Here is a 21,749-nt window from a genome sequence, read left to right as displayed (position 1 = left end):
AACAGCCGATAGAGACGCAGGTGTTCTGGTTTGATGACAGGGATTACTACAGAAAATACGTGTTCTGAAGGATTTAATTCTGAGTGAAAAGAGGAATTTTACTTACTATCCACATGCAAATGCCATCAATGTAAATATATTAATTACTAGTAAATGGCAGAAAGTCTAACAAAAGATAGATTATTAGAAGATGCCTCGTCCAGTTGATCTCTGCTACCAGAAATGTCAACAACAACATAAAGCAGATATCTCATACATACGGTACTCATGCTAGATGTCAACATAAGCGGATTATGATATAACAGTGCACTGTTAAGATGACTTGTTAATATGGACAAAGAATTTGTTTATGTAATGATAGATAAATTTCAGTGCATTTTATGTAAAGTTTACGGCTTCCTTTAATGGGGTCTCTGAATTTCTCCACTCCAAACCATAGGTTGTATATACATGTTTAAACAGCCAACAATGTCACCAATAAAAAAAAAATCACCAGATGGTATATTTTGCCACCAATAAGGAAATCACAAATTATTTTTCGTACTTTTGAGAAGAAATAAATATTTTTTTGTGTATGAGCAAAAAATACATATAAAATTTCAGAAGCCAATCCATGATTGTCTTGTATTATTCATACTCGATCTCTTCCCAAAATGGTAATAAACTTTTTATATTGTTGTTTTGATTCTTTTAAGAAAGAGTTGTTATTGTGTATGAGAAAAATACTTGTGTATGAAATTTCAGGAGCCAAATCACAACTATGTTATATCCGAATTTGTTTTTAACGGAGTGTGCTATAGCGGAGTCACACTGTAATTAAGTATACCTACTACAAATAATTACAATTATGATGCCGTATTATTCTGCAAAAATCAAGCAAATAACTTACTTACCTTTTGAAGCTTTGTCTTTCCTTAGAATCTACCTCTAAGTTTTGATGCCAAATTATGAGTGGCTCTTCTCAGAGTAACCATATTGTCAGCAATCTGTCTAGGCATAACCAACTTTTCATTTACAATTTCTAACATTTATCATTCAGGTTGGAATTTTGATCACACCCTCTATTTCAGTTCCGATTTGATATATCTGTGAACTGATCCAATAAAACTTAGCGGACAATGTCCCTCTCACTGTTGATCAATGTGGGTATGGATAAGAATATGCCCCATTCACCCAGTGGGCTTCCCTTTGATCCTAAATGAACCTCATAACACGTAAGTGTGATACGGCAAGCCTCTGTCAAATGATTTGAGTGGTCGCCTTTGCCACCTTAAATTTCCAGTCTCTGGTGGGTCATGGTAGCATTGTGTATGAGTTTAACACTAGCCTGCTGCAATCTTTAGACATCAAACACATGGCCGCAGTAATATTTCCAAGACAGTAGATTATAGCTTATACATAACTTTAAAGCTGGGGCTTAGGAAACGTAACAGATGTTAGATGACTGAAAAAATGTTAGAGAAGATTGATTTTGTTAAACATGCATCCAGAAAAGGGCAAATCAGTACCACTTCAAAAAATTTGAAATAAGAATTCGACAGTGATGTAATACAACAGTCATCATTTGTGGACTTTACAACTATTTGCAAAAATTACTGTAGACATGTAGACTAGTTAAAGTGAGCATTGCATAAATAATTTATAAATTTCTTACGTGTCTTTGCTCTTGTACTAACTACAAATCCATGTGGATTTAGCCAATTTGTGACAAATATTTTAACTGCAGATCCAGGTAAGTAGCAAAAATAAATTTATGTTTTTCATACTTTTTTCTGTAATTATGGTATATAATGTTATAGATTGTATAGCATTGGAAGTCTGCATAAACCAATTGTTAAAAGAAGATGTATTGGACTCTTCCTGAGCTAAAGTCAGAAGGAAAAAAATGCAAATTATTTAGATCTTGCTGATCACAAAATATGCATTTGACAAAGAGTATAATATAGATGCATGCTTCTGGGGGCATTGGAATATAAACTGTTTTTTAATATTATACATAAATGAAACTGTAGAAATATGCCACTTTGTGTTGATTTGATATTGATTGCAGAATTTCCACAAATGATAACTGTCATCCAAGTGTAAGAATGAATCTTTTTATCTTGCTATCCTAATTTTTTTCTCTAAGTTTAAGCTTAAACTTTGATGAATGCATCAAATTAATTGGGCAGTTATCATGGTACACAATCCATGCATTGCATGTTACTTTTATTACTTTGTTTCAAAGTGTGTGGTATCACTATAGCAATATTTCAGGACCAGGAGTCACAGTGGTGCTTGGTGCTGGAGGAACGCCATGCATCAGAGACCCGAGACGCTTGCATGAAACTGGAGGACAGGATGAGGGACCTGAAAACAGAAGCAGTATGATATTGGTTCTAGAGTGAATCTTTAATAATCAAGATTGATTTCACAACAGAAATTTTGATGAGGCAAATGGTGACCTCCTAATTTTAATTTTTCTTTTTCAAGTAAAGCATTTTAAATTCAGTAGAATCCCACCTCCTAGTTCTTACATAAACCTAACTCAGACCTAACACAAATCAGAAAAACTGTCATTATGACCTACTTTTTGCTGTCAGTAACTAGTATACTTCAACATTATACATACAAATCAAGTGTCATGACCAGTATATTGTATTTAGGTATTGACAGCATTGTCCTAGTCATATGCTTTAACATCAAGTGGTCATGACACTAGATTTTAGGTTTTTCTTATTTGTGTTAGGTTTTGAGTTTGAGCTAGGGTTTATATTAGAACTAGTCTTAGTATTAGAGTAGATGAGATTCTGCTGAATTATTCTCCAGTTTTGTGTCTCACGTTACTGCTGTGTAATCTCTCATTGTCAGTGAATACTTAAGTTTATTTAAATATGGGCTTTTTCTCAACACATTCCTCTGTTATTACCCCTTTTTCCTTTGGAATACCAGACTTTCTTTTTGATGCAGATTAAATTTCTTAAAGCACCCTTTATCAAATAATCCTCTTTTAGATGTGACAGTGGGCATATTCTGGCAGAATTCATTACTTAGGACATTGCCAGTGTTTTCATGTTTTGATTAATATACACATATTAGGAAAAAAAGATCCAGAGTACAAAAGTTTATGTTGTATTTACCTTACTACGCAAATATAGTGTTCTCACCTTTGTTAATCAGATGTTGAAGTTAAGTGATTGCAGTCATTAGTACCTGTATGTGACATTTATTCATGTAAGACATTAGCTTTATTAATATTGTGCAATTCTTTGTACACAATATAAACCGGAGACTTCAGATCTTTAAATATGTTTGATGTTGGTTTATATGTATGCTCTGTATGCATGAAGGACTATAGAGAACAAAAGGCATGAAATGGAGAGGAAAGCAGAAAATTGTGGGATGATTGGGGCTATTGTTTGATGACAGATTCTGGTATAATGTGATCTTTTTCAATTGAAATTGTAATCATGTCCATATGTGTTATACTTTTACCAATGATCTCATGTGTCCGATGATTTCCATATAAACTTTCTTGGACTAATGTATACCAAGTCCAAAAGTTGAGAAATCCCATCACTCTCCCCAGTTGTATTTGTATAATAAATCATTGTACCTCCTGCATACAAAATTTTGGGGGTATTCTGGAGTAAGCTTGTCTGACCATCCATCCATCACACTTTGTTTACTTAATATATCATAAAGCCTTTGAAATATTTTCATGAAAGTTTTTTTTATTACTTGACATTTTGTCCTGTGTTAAAAAGGAACCAGCCAATTCTGATCAGGATTTTAAGAGTTGTTCCCATATTTATTGCTAATTTTGTCCTACCAGTGATCACACTCTTGTCCATTTAAGATTTTCACAACCAAATGAGGTGCTTTCATGAAAGTTGATTTGCATTTGTGTTGTGACAGGAGTTTGTGTACCATAAAAGATTAAGCTTTGGCATTTTTAGTACTTACGGAGTTATCTCCCATCTCTTCTAAAATTCTGTTACTGCTTTATATCAAGTTGGGGGGTATTCTGTAAGTACTCACTGAGAGGTTTTGTCACATGTGGTATAGCTTGTGTGGGTATTTCTGTAAGGACCTGCTTATTGACAGATCTACTCACATCTTGTATATCTTGTGTGAGTAATTCTGTAAATACTTGCTTAGTGACAGATCTAGTCACATTGTGTACATCTTTTGTGGCCAATTCTTTGAGTACTTGCTTAGTGACAGATCCGGTAACATCTTGTACATCTTGTGTGGGTAATTCTGTGAGTACTTTCAAACTGACCGATCTAGTCACATCTTGTACATCTTGTGTGGGTAATTCTATGAATACTTTCTAACTGACATATCTGGGGGCCCTGAGTGGCTGAGTGGTCTAAAGCGCTCTCCGTTAATGGATCACTGCCATCTCACCTCTGTCTGCGTGGGTCTAGGATTCGGCCAATGTGGGTATGTGAGCAAGCTTGCCAGTAGCTTCTCGTGGATTGGTGGTTCTTCCTGGGGTTTTCCTGGGTTCTTCCTCCACCATTAATACTGGCCACCATGCATAGTCTATCGTGTGCTGAAAAATGGCGTTAAACCCAACAACAACAACAACTGACAGATCTAGTCACATCTTGTACATCTTGTGTGGGTAATTCTGTGAATACTTGCATAGTGACAGATCTAGTCCCATCTTGTGTGATTAATTATGTAAGTACTTGCTTACTGACAGGTCTAATCACATATGTAGCTTCTTTACATTGCCTTGTAAGAACTATAACATGCAGATGTAAGAAGCAGAAGGAAAGTGTATGACATTGCTTTGTAAGAACTATAACATGCAGATGTAAGAAGCAGAAGGAAAGTGTATGACATTTTGTTTGAATTTTAAAGTTGAAATATTATTATCCATGTCCATCCATCTCATCTGTGCCAGCTGTCACAAATTTACTTTGCACTAAAGTACTTTTCAAGGACTTTTTGGGCTAAAATAACTTTGGTATTAGGATTTAAAAGGTTAAAGAATTAGGTCAATTTTGGTTTTTACTGTCACCAGACTTTTTAAGTCAGTGTCTTGTTTGACTTATTACTTACCCCCAAATGCATTTTATGGATGGGGAAATCTGTGATTTATGGATGCATTTCTAGTTTCATTACAGATTAACATGAATTGTGTACAGTTTTTCACCTTAAAAAGAAGTTAATCTTAACTAATATTCACTAGAAGTCTAGCTGCCTGTTTACTTACTGGCACCATCTCAATGATAAGGATTCATGTGTATGCAGTTAAGTTTTGGTTGCTATTCAAAGGATTTATCTCCCTTTAATTGTCATTGTTGCCACAAATTTGTTTTTGAAGCGTCTTGGAATTTGGCTATTTTTCTGAATACATTTGGTATCATTTTGTCACATTATGTGTACTGTCAATGGCATATTCATTATTGATAGGTTATATCATACTGCGACAACTGGAGTAAAGTGCCTTGTTAACACTCAAATCACAACAATTTGACTGTTTTCTGAGTTCATTAGGCATCATTTTGTCAATTTGTGTGTACAGTAATGGCACATTCATAGCTGATAAGTTGTATCATACTGTGACAATTGGAGTAAAGTGCCATGTCAGCACACAAATCGCAACGACTATGGTAACCAACCTGGCCTGTTCTGAGTAATATAAGCACATTACATGTTCAAAAATTAGAAATAAGAAATGATTCATATTAAAACATGTAAAACTATTTTTAAAAATATTTAATTTTAATTTATATTTATATTGCTTTTTAAGACCAGTCTTTATGTCATACATGTGCCATCGCTGTAAGCAAGGTACAGGCAAGGAAGTGAAGTTTTGATTCTAGGATCACAGGGAATAGCCATGTGCTGCTTCTTTTGATCTCCAGTTCATCAGAGGCCTCTCACATAAATCAACTATCTTTGATCTCATCAAACTGAGAAACTGGCTAATCCCAAAATTGTTTTGGAAGTATGAACAGCTGTTTCCAAGACTAATTCTACAGAATAAAACAGTTCCCTGCTGTACAGTCACATGTAAATTGTTGATCAGCTGTGAAATTAGTGTTTTGTCATTGCTTTGGTACACAAAGGTCAGTTATTACTGTAAGTCAGTGAGGATTTAATTTATAGGATGGATTAATCTTGTGTTGAAGCATACAATTGGTGGGAGAGCAACATGATGTGTATTGTATGATTTTGCTGAATAGTACACAACAAACAATCCTGATATGGTAATAATAATAATAATAATAATAATAATAATGATAATAATAATAATATTCAGTGTTGATCTAGGATGTAAAGGTTTTGTGCATGAATTTGTGTGTTTGGAATCTACAATGACTTGTTATACTCTGTTTATGCAGACACAGCAGCAAATACATCGGACAGTAGTGGAGAAAGAGAATGACACGTACAAAGATCAGTTACAGGCCCTGCAGGTACATTTTTCCTATGGAGTGATAATTTATAAATATTTTGATACATAATATACAAGTAATTCATAACTGGTCAGATTATTTGTCAACCAGACAAATTATTTATAGACAGTTCTACATTCATACGACTGATTCAGTACAAAGAAAAAAGATATCCAAATGTATGAAAGCAGTGTCACCAATACCTATTTTTTTAGATGGAAATATTTATGAAATGTATATTGACAGTTTAAAAATTAAACGTTTGGAAAAATGAGAAAAGAAAACCGATTTTTAAATTGTTTTGAAGGTCTTTATTTCAAAATATGTAGGTTTTCAGAACCAGACAGTTTTAAATTTAAGCTCCTATGTAAAGCTGTTGACCCAACCTGTTCATTATCTCATTTGGCCCCAGAGGTTTTTGTCATTTTTGCCTGAAATGCGAGTAGGGGGCTATGTCTGAATAATGCCTAGTTGTATTAGAAACATTGTTTTTCATTGGTTATTTTCCTTGCACATGTGCAGAAGGGTAAAAATTGGCATTTTTTGGGGGGTTTATTTTGTTGCTTAATGGACCCATCATTTTCATATGGAGACCACTTTATTCCAAATGCCCACCTTATCCTAGTTTTTGCAAAGGTTCACCTGTCTTTGTACAGTTCAGACCGGTCTGCCTTAGATCTGAGGCCAAAAGGTCTAAAATCCCTTCACAAAATCGCATTCTGACCATGAGCGAATTTTGGGTGAAAAAAAAATGGGTCCAAAAAATTAGGTTTTTCCCTCTGTATTTTGTAGTGCAACTAGAACTTCCAGATTATTTGGTATCATTGTAGAGCTATATCTGTCTGCTTTTTTTTATATACCACCTACTTTTGGCGTATCTTAAATGACCTTGATGCTGCAGAGCTCGGAAATAGTGTACAGCCTCTTCACGCCTACAGGCGGATTGGGGCCGAATGAGTTAAATACCCCAATCTTTCCCAATTTGCATTCTGGACTTTTTTCTAGCTGACAAATTATTCCCTTGAGAGGAAGGTTCGAGAGCTGGAGGTAAAGCTGCAACTTCAAATTCGTTCTTCAGAGAAACATCTGGGACAGCTAACAGAGTTTGAAAACAAGTACAGCACTGTTGTTCAGCAGGGGAAACAGCTTTCAGAATCTCAGGCTGCTCTGGAGAAACAAGGTTTGTATTGCACATAGAAAGTTTCAGAAGATTCAGAAACAGCAGCCAGAAGAGTAACTTTTCTGAGTTGCAGAATGCTATTGATTGACGCTAACATCTCATTTAAACACTTAATCCAATAAAGAATGGATTATGGGAAGTTGTTGAATATTTGTATACTAGTCATAGGTTGGTTTTATTATGTCATGGCATCTGTCCTGTAACATCTGTTTGGGACTCATGTGTAATTTTACAAAATATTTGTTATAGTACATAAAATACCTTGACATCAAATAAGTTTATTAAGCTGATGAAAATTTTTAGGTTTGAGCTTAAAGTAATATATGTTTTAACCATAATGAAAAATGTATGATTGAATAAATGACCATTAGACCTTTTAACTGCTTTGATTTCTCAAATTGTGGGTCCTCTGGCTCACCCAACCTTTTTGTAATCTTTCTGCTGGCAGAGTTTTTTTTTCTCAAAGGGATGATATTCTCAGAAAAATGTCACTGCATATAATGTCTCAGCTGTGGCATACTGTAGCCATCCCCCTACACGAATATCAAAGTCACAGATCTATATACAGTAGTGATGCCATTTGCATTAAAGGCAAAGTTAACAGAAAGGGAAATTGTAACTCAATATTTTAACGAAACTTTAACCAGTGTTATATCATGCCATAGCCTTGCCCTTGAATTTGGGGTCAAAGTCAACATAAGTGGGTCCATTTCATTATTCTGTCTGTCCTTTTGAAACCTTTACAGATGTTTCCTTTGTTTTGTTATGTAGGTCCACACATTATCATAAAATATTCAGGTTCCTTGCTCAAACAGCATGGTCAGTAGAAGTGAAAGGTACCAGAATGAGGGCATATGCCATTTGCCACTTGATCTGTGCATCTTTAAGTTAATGATCACAATAATTGAATATTTTTACAAAATACCATTTACTAGTATATAGTTTTGAAATCCTGCTATGTATATTGAAGTTCCCACCCCTAATAGGATACCCGAAATATCCTTTTAAACTGCCCACATGTTTTCTGTAATTAATTAAATGTGAACCTTAAATAGCTTCAAGTCACTCTGTTGGAGACATGATAAATCTTTAATCTGTATTTTTATACTGGTTGTTTTCATTGACACGTTTGGAAAATCTGCCACAAACTCATAAAATGCCTGTTACACTGCATTTAGTGTTTTCCAATAATTTATAGCTGTTTTTTCTTTTACTTGTGAACATTTTACATGATAATGTACACTCTAGCATATACATGATATAATGTACACTCTAGCATATACATGATATAATGTACACTCTAGCATATACATGATATAATGTACACTCTAGCATATACATGATATATAATGTACACTCTAGCATATACATGATATAATGTACACTCTAGCATATACATGATATATAATGTACACTCTAGCATATACATGATATATAATGTACACTCTAGCATATACATGATATAATGTACACTCTAGCATATACATGATATAATGTACACTCTAGCATATACATGATATATAATGTACACTCTAGCATATACATGATATGATGTACACTCTAGCATATACATAATATGTATATTCTTGCTGATTCTTTACAAGGACTAACTTTGTTTAGTAGGCAGTTAGGTTGCTGAGTTGTTGCATTCAATGTGTTTAAGGTTGGTGATAATTAGCTGTGGATAATTGACATATGGGTCATGGCTGTGGATAATTGACATATGGGTCATGGCCCATTGTTGCAAGCCATGGGTGATAAAGGATTGTTGTGGGTTATTGTCCATGGCCTGTGACAATGGGTCATGGCCCATTGTTGCAAGCCATGGGTGATAAAGGATTGTTGTGGGTTATTGTCCATGGCCTGTGACAATGGGTCATGGCCCATTGTTGCAAGCCATGGGTGATAAAGGATTGTTGTGGGTTATTGTCCATGGCCTGTGACAATGAATTTAGCTTATCTTTGCTGTAACTGTCAAAAAACCTTGAAGTTTTAAGCTGCAAGTCATTAATTTTGATCAAAGTGATTTAAACACTCAGTCTTCATGAAGAAAATTAGATGTACAAAAAGACCAAAAGAAAATACTTTGACAGGGATAGAAACATTTCAACAGTAGGATTGTCTTGTAAAGGTTACAGTGTATGAATGCCATGTTAAGAAAGTAACCATACATGTTAAGGCACTGCTTAATGTGAAATGAATATCCATTTATGACACGTACAGGTTGACCTGATGTTGTTAGTAACAGATGTCTGGAAATATATCTCCATTAAAATTGAATGGTTAATGTATGTATCCTAAGCCTTTTCAGCTCATAATTGATTCCACCTATTCATTGCAGTTGGTATCTTCTTAATCATATTTTTTTCACATCATCTATTTTTGCATATTCTGCACTTTTCCTCATGAGAAATATTATGTCAGTATGGCAACATTTTATGATCTTCAGATTAATGTCATTTTATTTTACACATTTTTAGCAATTTGTTCTCGGATGTTATTACTTAGCATGTTCATTCTTCTTGGGTGTTAGTTTTCTTTCTATATTTCTGCATAAGCAGCTTTTTGTCTGCCAAAACAACTTTGAGTTCCAATTTTAATTTCTTTTTCTCATCTTTTAGAGCCTTTATCTGTTGTGTCAGAGTTTCATTCTTTTTCTTACAGCTGTCAACTTCCTTGTGGGCCTTCTTGACCTCATTCTGTACTCGAAGCATCTCTGAAGCATGGTCTGCAGCCTGTTCCTGCAAAGCATTGTTTCGTTCTTTCTCAATCCTCTCATGTAATGGTTCAAGCTTCCTCTCATTTTCATGAAGAATATCTGCACATCGTTTCTCTAATTCACGGATAGTCTCTATCAGCTTACGTATGATGGCATCTCCACCGTACTTTCCACTATTCCATGAGTGATTAGGTCCATACACCATGGGTATCAACCTGTTTTGGAGAACCTTTCCCAGTGCCTGAAGAGCTATGTTTTGCTGGTTCTTAGTGACATTTGTTTGTTCTCTGGAGATCATGGTGTTTTCCTGCACCATGTTCTGATACTCACCAACAGTTTTGTCCAATTCCCTCACAATCCAGGAGTATTCCTTCATAAGGGATAAGCGGAAGGCTGGGAAAGCCTTGGGCCCACCAAGCTGAATGTGTTGAAGTAGAAGAGACACTTTGGATCTTCTACTGGCTTGGGTCTACAAGTAGAATGATACAAATAATAATGTCAAAGTTAAATAATTAATTTTAAAAAAAAAATAATTCCATTTTATAGAGTAGTGGCAATTTGGTGGTAATAAAAGTAAACTTTTTTAAAGAGCAATTGTACTGTTATATTTTTATTAGTATGATGATGGCAACTCAGACACATGGAAAATATATTTGTGCATGAACATACATGTAATGCAATTAACAACCATTTATAACAATGTGTGATTGGAGTGTTAAAGGGAAAGACAACTTCCATTTTGAACTTTGATATATAAATGACTTTTTGATCTACTTTAAAAAAATTGTTTTCAATTTTTTTTTTTCTAATTGACTTTATTCATAACATCAAATTGTTTGCAGGTCTGTCACAGAGATTTCCAATGCATGATTCCTAATGTGGATAAAAATGGTTTGCTTAAGTTCAAAACCAATAAATGTTTTGTTTAGAAAGATTGGCTCATAACAAAGTACTACTGGGATGACATTATAGCAAGGTCAACATTGGTGTGACCATCTGCATAGACATCTCAACTGTTGAGAAGGACTGAAGATTGAAGTTTGGTTGATTTCAAATTTAGCACACATATGGACAGATTATTTACTTCTTTTTTCATCATATACATTACCTGATTATGATACATAAGGATTGTATCCACAATCTCGCAAATACAGCCCTCCAAAGTTGAAAAATGATGTTTGTCTTGTGTTTTAGCTTGTTTTAGGAACAGAAATGCTAGTCATCTGTTTTTCAAGGTGGAAGTCAGTCAAGATTGGTCTCCCCATTGATATGGGCATTAGCACAAGGTACTATCAGTTTGTCTGTCACTGGTACAGGTGGATATGACTGCTTCTAACCATATACTGCTTTTTTTAATAAAAAAATCCTTTTTTCATGTAATTTCTGATGAACAAAGAAAAAAGGTGGTCATAGCAGGACTACTGACCTTGATGAGTATACTTTAGGTACTGATAGACCATTATATAAATTTTTACCTGTATCTTGTCTGCGGCTTCCTCAGTGATACATTTCTGGTTTTTTAGCTCGTACAGATACGCTGGTGTTGCATCCAGACTGTCAAGTAGTAATTGAGAACACTGGTTCAGGGCTCGCTTGTGCTCTGCATTCATTTTGTGAGCAGGCAGGTGTAGGTGTTTGCTAGTATAAACGTCACCAAAACATCATAAGCTTTACTCATCTCTGTAAAAGAAGTGTTCAGTTGAGGCATTTCCTTTGCTATTCATGTCTAAATACTGTACATATTGCTTTCAACAGATAAATAATTTTATGAGTAGATATACAGATTGATCAAAATTATTCCAAACCAACTGTTCCCTTAAATCACTGTTATTTTATTGCTGAGCATTTTAGTATTGAAATTGAGATGAACACAGAAAAGGGATGTGTGTAATGAAAAGTGGGTTTAATATTTCAAGCTTTAATTTAGGGGATTATTTGGTATATTAATCAAATGTATTTTCTTTTTCCATGCAAATTTAAGATATATTGATATAATTGATCTTTAGTACTCATTAAAATTTCAAGCAGGCAATTGAGTGTGCACTATGAGTAGTGGAAGTACACTCAGTCTGGTGGATTTCCACCCCACCACCCCAGACTAGTGGAAATCCACTCACTCCAGAGAAAGTCTGTCAAGAATTTTATTCATCCAAAGTGGTTTTATGGCACCCCATACCAGTTTATTTGCTTCGTGAGTTGTCACATGCACTAAGCACACAGATTCAAGAACCCCTGATACTGTAAACCTGACCCTTGCAGCAGTCAATTTAATACCTTTACCTGTATGAACTATACAGCGTTAAAAAAAATTGTAGTATTTATCAATTATTTTGTCATAATTTCTTTTTATTTCCATACTATTTCAATGACCTGCTTTAAAGAAATTTTTGAAAGCAGTATTATAAAGCACAAAAAGAGATTACAGATAAATACCATCATAATTATACAGGACATGTACAATCAAGAACATTTTAACATTATGACATCCATGTCATGATTATACAGGACATGTGCAATCAAGAACATTTTAACATTATGACATCCATGTCATGATTATACAGGAGATGTGCAATCAAGAACATTTTAACATTATGACATCCATGTCATGATTATACAGGAGATGTGCAATCAAGAACATTTTAACATTATGACATCCATGTCATGATTATACAGGACATGTACAATCAAGAACATTTTAACATTATGACATCCATGTCATGATTATACAGGACATGTACAATCAAGAACATTTTAACATTATGACATCCATGTCATGATTATACAGGACATGTACAATCAAGAACATTTTAACATTATGACATCCATGTCATGATTATACTGGACATGTACAATCAAGAACATTTTAACATTATGACATCCATGTCATGATTATACAGGACATGTACAATCAAGAACATTTTAACATTATGACATCCATGTCATGATTATACAGGACATGTACAATCAAGAACATTTTAACATTATGACATCCATGTCATGATTATACTGGACATGTACAATCAAGAACATTTTAACATTATGACATCCATGTCATGATTATACTGGACATGTACAATCAAGAACATTTTAACATCATGACATCCATGTCATGATTATACAGGACATGTACAATCAAGAACATTTTAACATTATGACATCCATGTCATGATTATACAGGACATGTACAATCAAGAACATTTTAACATTATGACATCCATGTCATGATTATACAGGACATGTACAATCAAGAACATTTTAACATTATGACATCCATGTCATGATTATACAGGACATGTACAATCAAGAACATTTTAACATTATGACATCCATGTCATGATTATACAGGACATGTACAATCAAGAACATTTTAACATTATGACATCCATGTCATGATTATACAGGACATGTACAATCAAGAACATTTTAACATTATGACATCCATGTCATGATTATACTGGACATGTACAATCAAGAACATTTTAACATTATGACATCCATGTCATGATTCTTTTTAATGTTTATTGTGCAATGTGGCATTTTATATAAAAATGAAAAGATACATGAGCTATACTACAAAAAAGTTTTTTTCTGTATTTTTACTCTTTTTCGTTGAAAATGACATTATGAGAGAATACAACAATATCTTTAATGCATGGAATTATGTACGTTGCACTGACTGTTTTGCTCTATCATTAGCCATTCATGTCATGAAGAAGGTAATTTCAATTTTTAAAATGTTTCTGTCTTGATTGTTTTCAAATGGATTTACATGCCTCAAGTCAACAATAGTCAGTACGGACAGTTCCCTTTGTACCAGCTACTGTTGATTCTGATGAGCATTAACTGTTGAATGAAAATATTGCAACACCTTGGAGCTAAAATGTTGTTTGTGAAAAACAGATTTGGACCAAGAAATGCAATTAACATTTCTTAAGTCACCAGAATATATATATATATATATATATATATATATATATATATATATATATATATATATATATATATATATATATATATATATATATAATATATGCCTGGAGGAAACCCAAAACTTGATCTTCAAACAGGCTTAAATAATATAAATCAGCACATCCTGTACTTTTTTGGTTGTTGCAGTATTTAAGTATCTGTAAATTCCAAGATAAAAGATATGCAAATAGATTGTAAAGACCAATTATTGAATTACAGAAAATCTATTTTCATGCTATTATGATAGTGGATACCTTTGGCAAATGAAGAATCATCAAATTTACAAAGAAAAATATATGCCTTGATATTTTTGTGAAAGAAAGTCACACATTTGCTTGTGACTTCACTTTTACCTGAAAAAAATGTAGAAAAATATAAGGAAATGTACAGCTTTTCCATAACAATATGCCACCACCCCATTAGATTTCATTGTCTGCTACAGTATATGATAATAATGCATGTCGTTTTATGTAAACTTTCAGATTAACCTATTTTGCTATTATATAAAATGTAATTTAGATATTTAATTTTCTTGATTTCTTTTAAAGTGTGCTAAATTATAATTGTATACAACTGCTTTACAACATTTGCATCATCTTCCTAATATATTCATCAACAATACTTGCGGGATTTTGCAACAGTTGATAAATGGGTAAAAGTACAAGCTGCGCTTAATGAATGCACAAAAGATGCACTGAAGAGCTCCTGCTGGGGGAGATAACACTTATTAATGAAGTGTGCCAAATTGCACCTTGATCTGCAGAATGGATTCAATGCAAAATATGCACTCAAAAAGGCTGTGCATAAAGTTGGTATAATTCCCTACATGCACCAGCTTGTCAGTCTAGTGCTTTCTGACATATATATTGTCAGTCTAGTGCTTTCTGAGGGTGACCTGGTTAGATCATCCACCTCAGATATGGGAGGTCATGGGTTTGAACCCGGGCCGAGTCATACCAAAGACTTATAAAAAAATTATACTAGCAACATTAAGAGGTTAGTGTTAGAACTGGTTAGCCAGGTGTCAGGATAATGTGACTGGGAGGTACTCGATGCTACATGATAATAAACTGCCACACTGAAGACATTGTAGTGATACAACTAAAATTGTTAAAGCTACATTGAAACTTCAAACACATTATATTTGTTAGAGGATGACGGTTGATGTCAGCACCATGACAAGTATATAAAAAAAATTAAAAAGGCCCAAACAAATATATTTTAATATAAATGAAGGGAAAAAAGAAGTTTCTAAGAAGATTATGGTTTTTAATTGAAATCCTAACAAAGAGTTGGTTCTGACAAGCAAAATTAGCTAAAGTAAACAAAACATTAGATTAAGTTTTTCTTACCTTGTTGGCTTTATTTCTCATTTAACTTAGCTGTCCTCAGTAGGTAGTGTAATAGAAAAATAATGTTGTCAGGTTTTTCCTTTGCACTTTTCATGCCTAAATAGATAATTATAAAAGTCACAACTGAAATTGATACAAAGAAAAAAGTTCCAGGTGAGGAAGTATACTGTTTGTTAAAAATACAGGTATGTGCTTTATTTCTAGCCTTAACTGCATAATCTGTGTTCTAGAGTACTAAAGTGTGAATCGGATTGTGGTAACCATTAGACTGTGTTTAATACACCAGTGATAATGAAAGTCATTAAACTGTCTTGCTTTCCATAAAATTACATAAATATTGACCTTGCTTTAAAAGATAGTAATATTAGATGGGATTCCACAGAAATTTTAAGACATGGATCACCTTTTTAATGGCATTACAGTTGTTGGTGAAGAAATCCATATGAAGGTTTTGGAGTAAGCTCATTTTTTGTTGCATGTGCAGTCATGAAACTGGATGGACGTATTCATCTTGGACAAAAAGAGGTCACACTAACCTATTTTTACACCTCTTTCATTACACAATGTTTTTGGATATTGCTCAGTTTTGCTGACATTGTATCATACAGTCATAAAAATTAATGCAAGTATTCATCTTGAAGGGTAAAAGTAGGTCATGCTGATATACTTTTTATGATAGATTCATTAGATTTAGCACAGTTTCTCTGATACTGTTACATGTACAGTCATGAGACCTTGATGGATGTGATCACTTGGATGGGTAAATCATGGTGACCGACTTTTCTTGTTGTGACTTTTTGCAATGGTTTTTGATCAAGCTATGACCTTGCAATTTAGAAAATAGCATGCTACAGAATTTTTGTACTTTGAAATAAATTGTTCATCTCAGTGTTTGTTCACTTGACATGAAACTTAAAGTCGGGCTTAAAGTTTCAAAATGAAATATGTTAATTCTAGCAGTTTTGAAATCTTTTAATTTCAGCATTGTTGAAATATTTTTATTTCAGCATTGTTGAAATTTTATGCAAGGAGAAAACCTCTAACAGAGAAAAAATTTAAAGTTCTGTAAGACAAAATCGTATGTTCTGAATAGAAAGTGTTCTACATTAGAGGTCTTTGAGTTCTTTGCATTTTAAGATAGACAGAAAATGAGTAAATTATGAACTCAATTCTGTCTACAGCAGCCACCCATGGGAAAAGGCAAAAGTGATGATCAGTGTAGACAGGTGACCTCTGAAGGCAAGTTCAGTTTTCAAATTTGGTTCATGACAAATTTATGTGCTATAAACCGAATTGTACCAGCATTATTATTATTATTATTATTTCATATATATTGTTATTAGAAGTAGTAGTATGTGCATATTTAGTTTAGCTATTTAGCAAAACTCAAGAAGTAGGTGTTCACACTTTAAACAATTAATGGTGGATTAAGCTGTTGTTCAAACTCATGCACCAAGATTAAAAGACAGTCAGCTTATTGTGAGACCTTTTGATGATTAGAGAATGAAAAGAAGCTTCCTGAGGCTATTGATAGGCACTTGATTTTGAACTCTACACCCCAACCTAAATGTCCAAAGATATAAAAACGGGGTGGGATGGGTCAAAGATATAAAAATGGGGTGGGATGGGTCAAAGATATAAAAATGGGGTGGGATGGGTCAAAGATATAAAAATGGGGTGGGATGGGTCAGAGAAAACCTGGATTACTAACCAATAAAAGATGTCACCATTGCAGTAAAAATGCCTTGCTTTCAAAGTCGCCATGTTGACAGCTTTGAGTTTTACTGGATTGTGAAGTACATTCAAAATAGGAAATTTGTATACATCGTTTAACATAATATACCTTTATGTATGCCATGCCACACTCATCAAACAAAGAAGTTTAATTTGCATACTTGGAGCAGTCACTTCTCATACACTTCAGTGACTACAGAAGGCAGGGTGAAACCACTGCTTGGGAAACACATGGCCACTGACCACTGAACAGGTGACCACTGATTATATGCCATTTATATAGAAAATTTGCCAGGAGAAAATTAGACTGGCCATTGTGACCAAGTGACCATGCTCAGGTGACTATTAAGACAGGTTTGACTGTATACAGTGAGTTGTCATGGTCACCTCGGTTGCTGTATTTCTAGTATTTGTTTGATTTGGCTGGTGTGAGTATGTGAGAAAACTTGCCAGTAGCTTCTTGTGGGTCAGTGGTTCTTTCTGGGGTTTTCCCAGGTTCTTCCTCCACCATTAATACTGGCCACCATGTATAGCCTATTGTGTGCTGAAGAAAGGCATTAAACCCTACAACAACAATTACAAGTATTTGTTTGTTCCATTATTACACATTGCATAAAGGTGAATTTTGAGTTTCTTAGGATTAAATCAGGGACAGTTAATGCATTAGTTTCATAATACATTACAGTTGCCACTGTTATTATCAAGTATTGAAGCATGATTTGTTTTTAAAAATTTGTATCAAATTAAAGTGTTAAATCAGGGGTTTTCAAGATAAAGATGTATATTGAGGGTTTTAATTATAAACTCTACTTATGAGAGTTCTTTCCATTTTGCATCCAAATAATGATATACTGGTACAAAAAAAATTGCATGTTAGAATGAATAGAGGAAATTGGCTTGAGTTAGTGAGAGTCGTCCGTAATATACCAAATAATTAATTTGTTAGGGGTCCCGAGTGGCCGAGTGGTCTAAAGCGCTCACCGTTACGGATCACTGCCATCTCACCTCTGTCTGCGTGAGTTCGAGTCTCAGGCTCGGCTAACGTGGGTACGTGAGAAAGCTTGCCAGTAGCTTCTCGTGGGTCGATGGTTCTTCCCAGGGTTTTCCAGGGTTCTTCCTCCACCAATTATACTGGCCGCCATGTATAGCCTATCTTGTGCTGAAAAATGGCGTTAAACCCTACAACAACAACAATTAATTTGTTAAGCCAAAGCTGGTATAACAACAACTTTTCCTATGTTGGCATTCCAGTCCTGGAATTGTCATCATCAGAATGCCATGGTAAGGTTTTCAAGCATGTAATTTAAGCATGCAACATGCAAACCATGACCTCATGTAATAGTCAAGTGTTATAAGCTATAACAGTAGAAAAAATATTACTTTGTTCATGAAGAAAGGTCTAAAGGTCATGTGATTCTTTCATATTCTGTAAAAGGGTGTGTCTCATATCAGAATTTAGAAATGAGTTGTGCAGAAATATAATGGAGTGTAACATTAGAGTACTTTATGCTTTACTTAGGGCGTATACTGTGGATAAATCATTCTGCCATAAGAGTTTAAGTAATAATACTTTCTATTTTGTTGTATATTGTCTTGGAGCTATTTGTATTGTTCTAATTTTAGTACATTTTTAATAATTATCTTTTGTGCTGTAGTTTTAACTCAGTCATGTATACAAGGTATGCTTACATCGGCATTATAATGACCTTATTCAAAGATTGTTTTACTCAGCTCTGTTTACATTATAAAGAAATAAACTTCTTTTTTTTTTTTAAGTGTCCTGACAGCCAGTGAAATTGTGAGGAAAACGTTTTTTTATTTTATTTTGTTTTTTATGCAAATAACTGGGTTCCAACACAGGTCTGGAATTCTGGAAGAGGTCTAAAATTTAAAAATTGCTTTTCCAGGTATTAAATTGAACAGTGACTAAAAAGTCATGAAAAAGTGTTAAATTGTTATTTACAGCTGTCTTAGTTAGAGACTGGTATCATGAACGCTTTTTGTTTGGAAGAAGTTTTAGTATATGGATTTGAAGCTCTTCAGGAGGTCTTGAAAACAAAAATTGGTATGGAAAAGGCCTGGAATCTTTTCTTTTTCTTAGTTTATAAGAAACCCTGTTATAACTTTAAACAGTTTTTCATGTACTTTGAATGCATATTACTTGCTCCTTGCATTCTTTCCCTTTTACACATCAGTAAATATTTCCTTTCTTTTGCCTATTCATATATCTATATGCTCCATGAAGCTGTTCCAGAAAGAAGTCCATCTGCATTTGACAAATATTTAAGATGGTAATGCTAGTATCATCTTTGACTTTTTGAATTAAGATGGGGAGACATTAAATTGTACTGCTTAGCACACTGATGTAATATTTCCTAGTTTGAGGGACTAAGTTAAGAGCAGACAACACAGAAATAAAACTGTGTACTTTATACACATGTACTTGAGGCATGCTTGATGAATGGGACATTTTCAGATGAATTGATGTGAAAAGGGTTTATATTATAGTGAAAAGGAAGGGACATTGGTGAGGAGAAATCAATAATGAATAAACATATAGCAAAATCAAAGTTTCTTTGTAATACTTATGTTTGTTGGTATTATTGTTTGACAGCATCTTGGCACAATAATGGCCATAGGGTGCCAATTAAAAGTAATCACTAAAATCAGAAAAAGTTTAGCAAAGCTGGTGTCATATGTACTTAGTGAGCAGCATTGTATCTGTATTAGGTCGTTCTTGTTACTGGTCTATATATTTATTACATCCATCAAATGAATGGCATTGTTGCTATATTAGGTTGTTTTTTAATCTGGTCTATATGTATTACACCAATCAAATGAACAGCACTGTCTCTTAAGGGGGAACTTAGTTCCTTGTTCGGTTATATGTCCAATAACACGTGTTGTTAGTCCATATATCTAACTCATCCTCCATGAACATTTAGGCTATGTCATGGCAAGGCCATGGTTGCCATGCCTGGCGGGTACCTAATTAGTGTTCCAACTAGGGGTTTTACGATGACCGTGCAGAGAGATTTGATAATTCGAGCTTGATCATTTCTCTGTGCATTATATGAGATTGTACGAGACTCGTACCTTCTTTAGAGATATTTGTCTCTCATGATATGCTGTCATCCCTTGACCGGTATTTGGATAATATTGGGTATTTGTCGCATTCGGGTACATGATCGAACTCTTTGTTTTCATGATTGATTGCTTCCCTAGATCTCTTCATTCTTGCCTTACGGCTAGCACGCTGATGTTACTGCATGCTCTGGCACGTTGAGGCAGGGCCTGCAACTGACATGAACGTAAACCTTTATCTCACATTACTATCTCTCGTGTCTTGCTCCATGACCCCAGTCCCATGTATGTCTAGTTCAGGAGCAAATTCACCCAGATCTGGTACTTGATCTTGTCAGTTTAGTCCTACAAATGCTTTCATTGTACAAATTGAGTATTTAAGTACCCATTCACACAATTCTGCAATGAAGGTTTCACCTCCAATCATTGCATCTTTGAATTCGCTTGTACCACTTATGGTGCATCTGACGCCTAGGACTAGCCCATGTATGCCAATACATGTTGTGTCGGTTTGTCTTTCCACTGCGTTCCGGAGGAAGTCATAATTTTGTAGTTTTTCCTGTCTAGCATGTTCTGCCCGTTCATAAAAGTTACTTCCTTCCCAGATGACCATTGGGTCAACAACCCACAAGTAGCCTCCTTTTGTGTACACAAGATCTGGCTTCAACAAGGACCCATTGACATGAAAGTATGGTTCTTTGTATACCATGTAGCCTTTGCATCTTAACTTGGCTGCTATTAGTTGCACAACATTATCATGTCTCTGGATCAACGTTCCCTCTAAGCTACACATACGCACAGCCGCACATCTGCTCAGACATCCCCACGCAGCTGAATTGTTCTCCACGCAGCAGCTCAAAATTACCAAATATTCAATCCAACATTAATGCTAAAATCACCGCAATGCTTGCACAATGCAGCACGCATAGAGCGCACATCTACCATTCACTTAGAGTGGACGTTGCTCTGGATGTGTAATCCTAATGTCCATGGGCAGGCACATAGGACATGGCAAATGGTTTCTCCTGGTGCTTTGCAGTGACAGCACCTCCCCTTGCAATCCGTTTATGAATGCCCCTATTTGATGTTACTCTTATAGGGAAAGTGTTCGTGCATATTCTGATGGCATCTGAGTACTCTCGCTCAGTTAGCACTTTTGGCCTTTTAAGCCATCTATTTGCAGCCGGCACTTTGAGGTTTGTCTTTTTGTAGCACTCCACACTCGAGCCTTGTTTGGGTTGAGATGACCATTTCTCTCGCTCCTTGTCCCACCAGTCTGTGTCCAACACCTGATAGTCTTTGTCACATTTCTG

General features: G+C 34.7%; 2 protein-coding genes across 2 annotated transcripts in view; one reads left to right on the top strand and one right to left on the bottom strand.

The window, feature by feature from the left end:
• The window catches only part of LOC149784394 (coiled-coil domain-containing protein 73-like), a 100,236-nt gene extending 88,801 nt beyond the window's left edge, over positions 1 to 11,435 (top strand). Inside the window, exons 4-7 of the mRNA XM_089932449.1 lie at positions 2,257 to 2,364; positions 6,345 to 6,419; positions 7,404 to 7,578; positions 10,243 to 11,435. Coding sequence (XP_089788575.1) covers positions 2,257 to 2,364; positions 6,345 to 6,419; positions 7,404 to 7,578; positions 10,243 to 10,298 — 414 coding nt within the window. The 3' untranslated portion in view covers positions 10,299 to 11,435. The remainder of the gene's footprint in view (positions 1 to 2,256; positions 2,365 to 6,344; positions 6,420 to 7,403; positions 7,579 to 10,242) is intronic.
• On the bottom strand, positions 10,486 to 15,752 carry LOC149784393 (uncharacterized). Its single transcript, XM_089932985.1, has 4 exons — positions 15,619 to 15,752; positions 11,773 to 11,977; positions 10,628 to 10,766; positions 10,486 to 10,538 (listed from the first exon to the last, which is right to left on the bottom strand). Exons 2-4 carry the CDS (start codon positions 11,905 to 11,907, stop codon positions 10,486 to 10,488), a joined length of 327 nt encoding a protein of 108 aa, XP_089789111.1. The 5' UTR covers positions 11,908 to 11,977; positions 15,619 to 15,752.
• Between the last annotated feature and the right edge of the window lie 5,997 nt (positions 15,753 to 21,749).

This window comes from Sinohyriopsis cumingii, chromosome 14 (assembly GCF_028554795.1).
Source record: "Sinohyriopsis cumingii isolate HCF-2022 chromosome 14, ASM2855479v2, whole genome shotgun sequence".
Taxonomy (NCBI): domain Eukaryota; kingdom Metazoa; phylum Mollusca; class Bivalvia; order Unionida; family Unionidae; genus Sinohyriopsis; species Sinohyriopsis cumingii.
This window is presented reverse-complemented; position numbering and strand designations above follow the sequence as displayed.

What these genes read in the sequence shown, in the direction of transcription:
- LOC149784393 (XM_089932985.1), bottom strand. Translation starts at nt 11,907, where the DNA reads ATGAATGCAGAGCACAAGCGAGCCCTGAACCAGTGTTCTCAATTACTA. An exon ending in AAGCCGCAGACAAGATACAG is followed by an intron (nt 10,767 to 11,772) that starts GTAAAAATTTAT and finishes TTCTACTTGTAG; the next exon opens with ACCCAAGCCAGTAGAAGATC. An exon ending in GGAATTGGACAAAACTGTTG is followed by an intron (nt 10,539 to 10,627) that starts GTGAGTATCAGA and finishes ATAGCTCTTCAG; the next exon opens with GCACTGGGAAAGGTTCTCCA.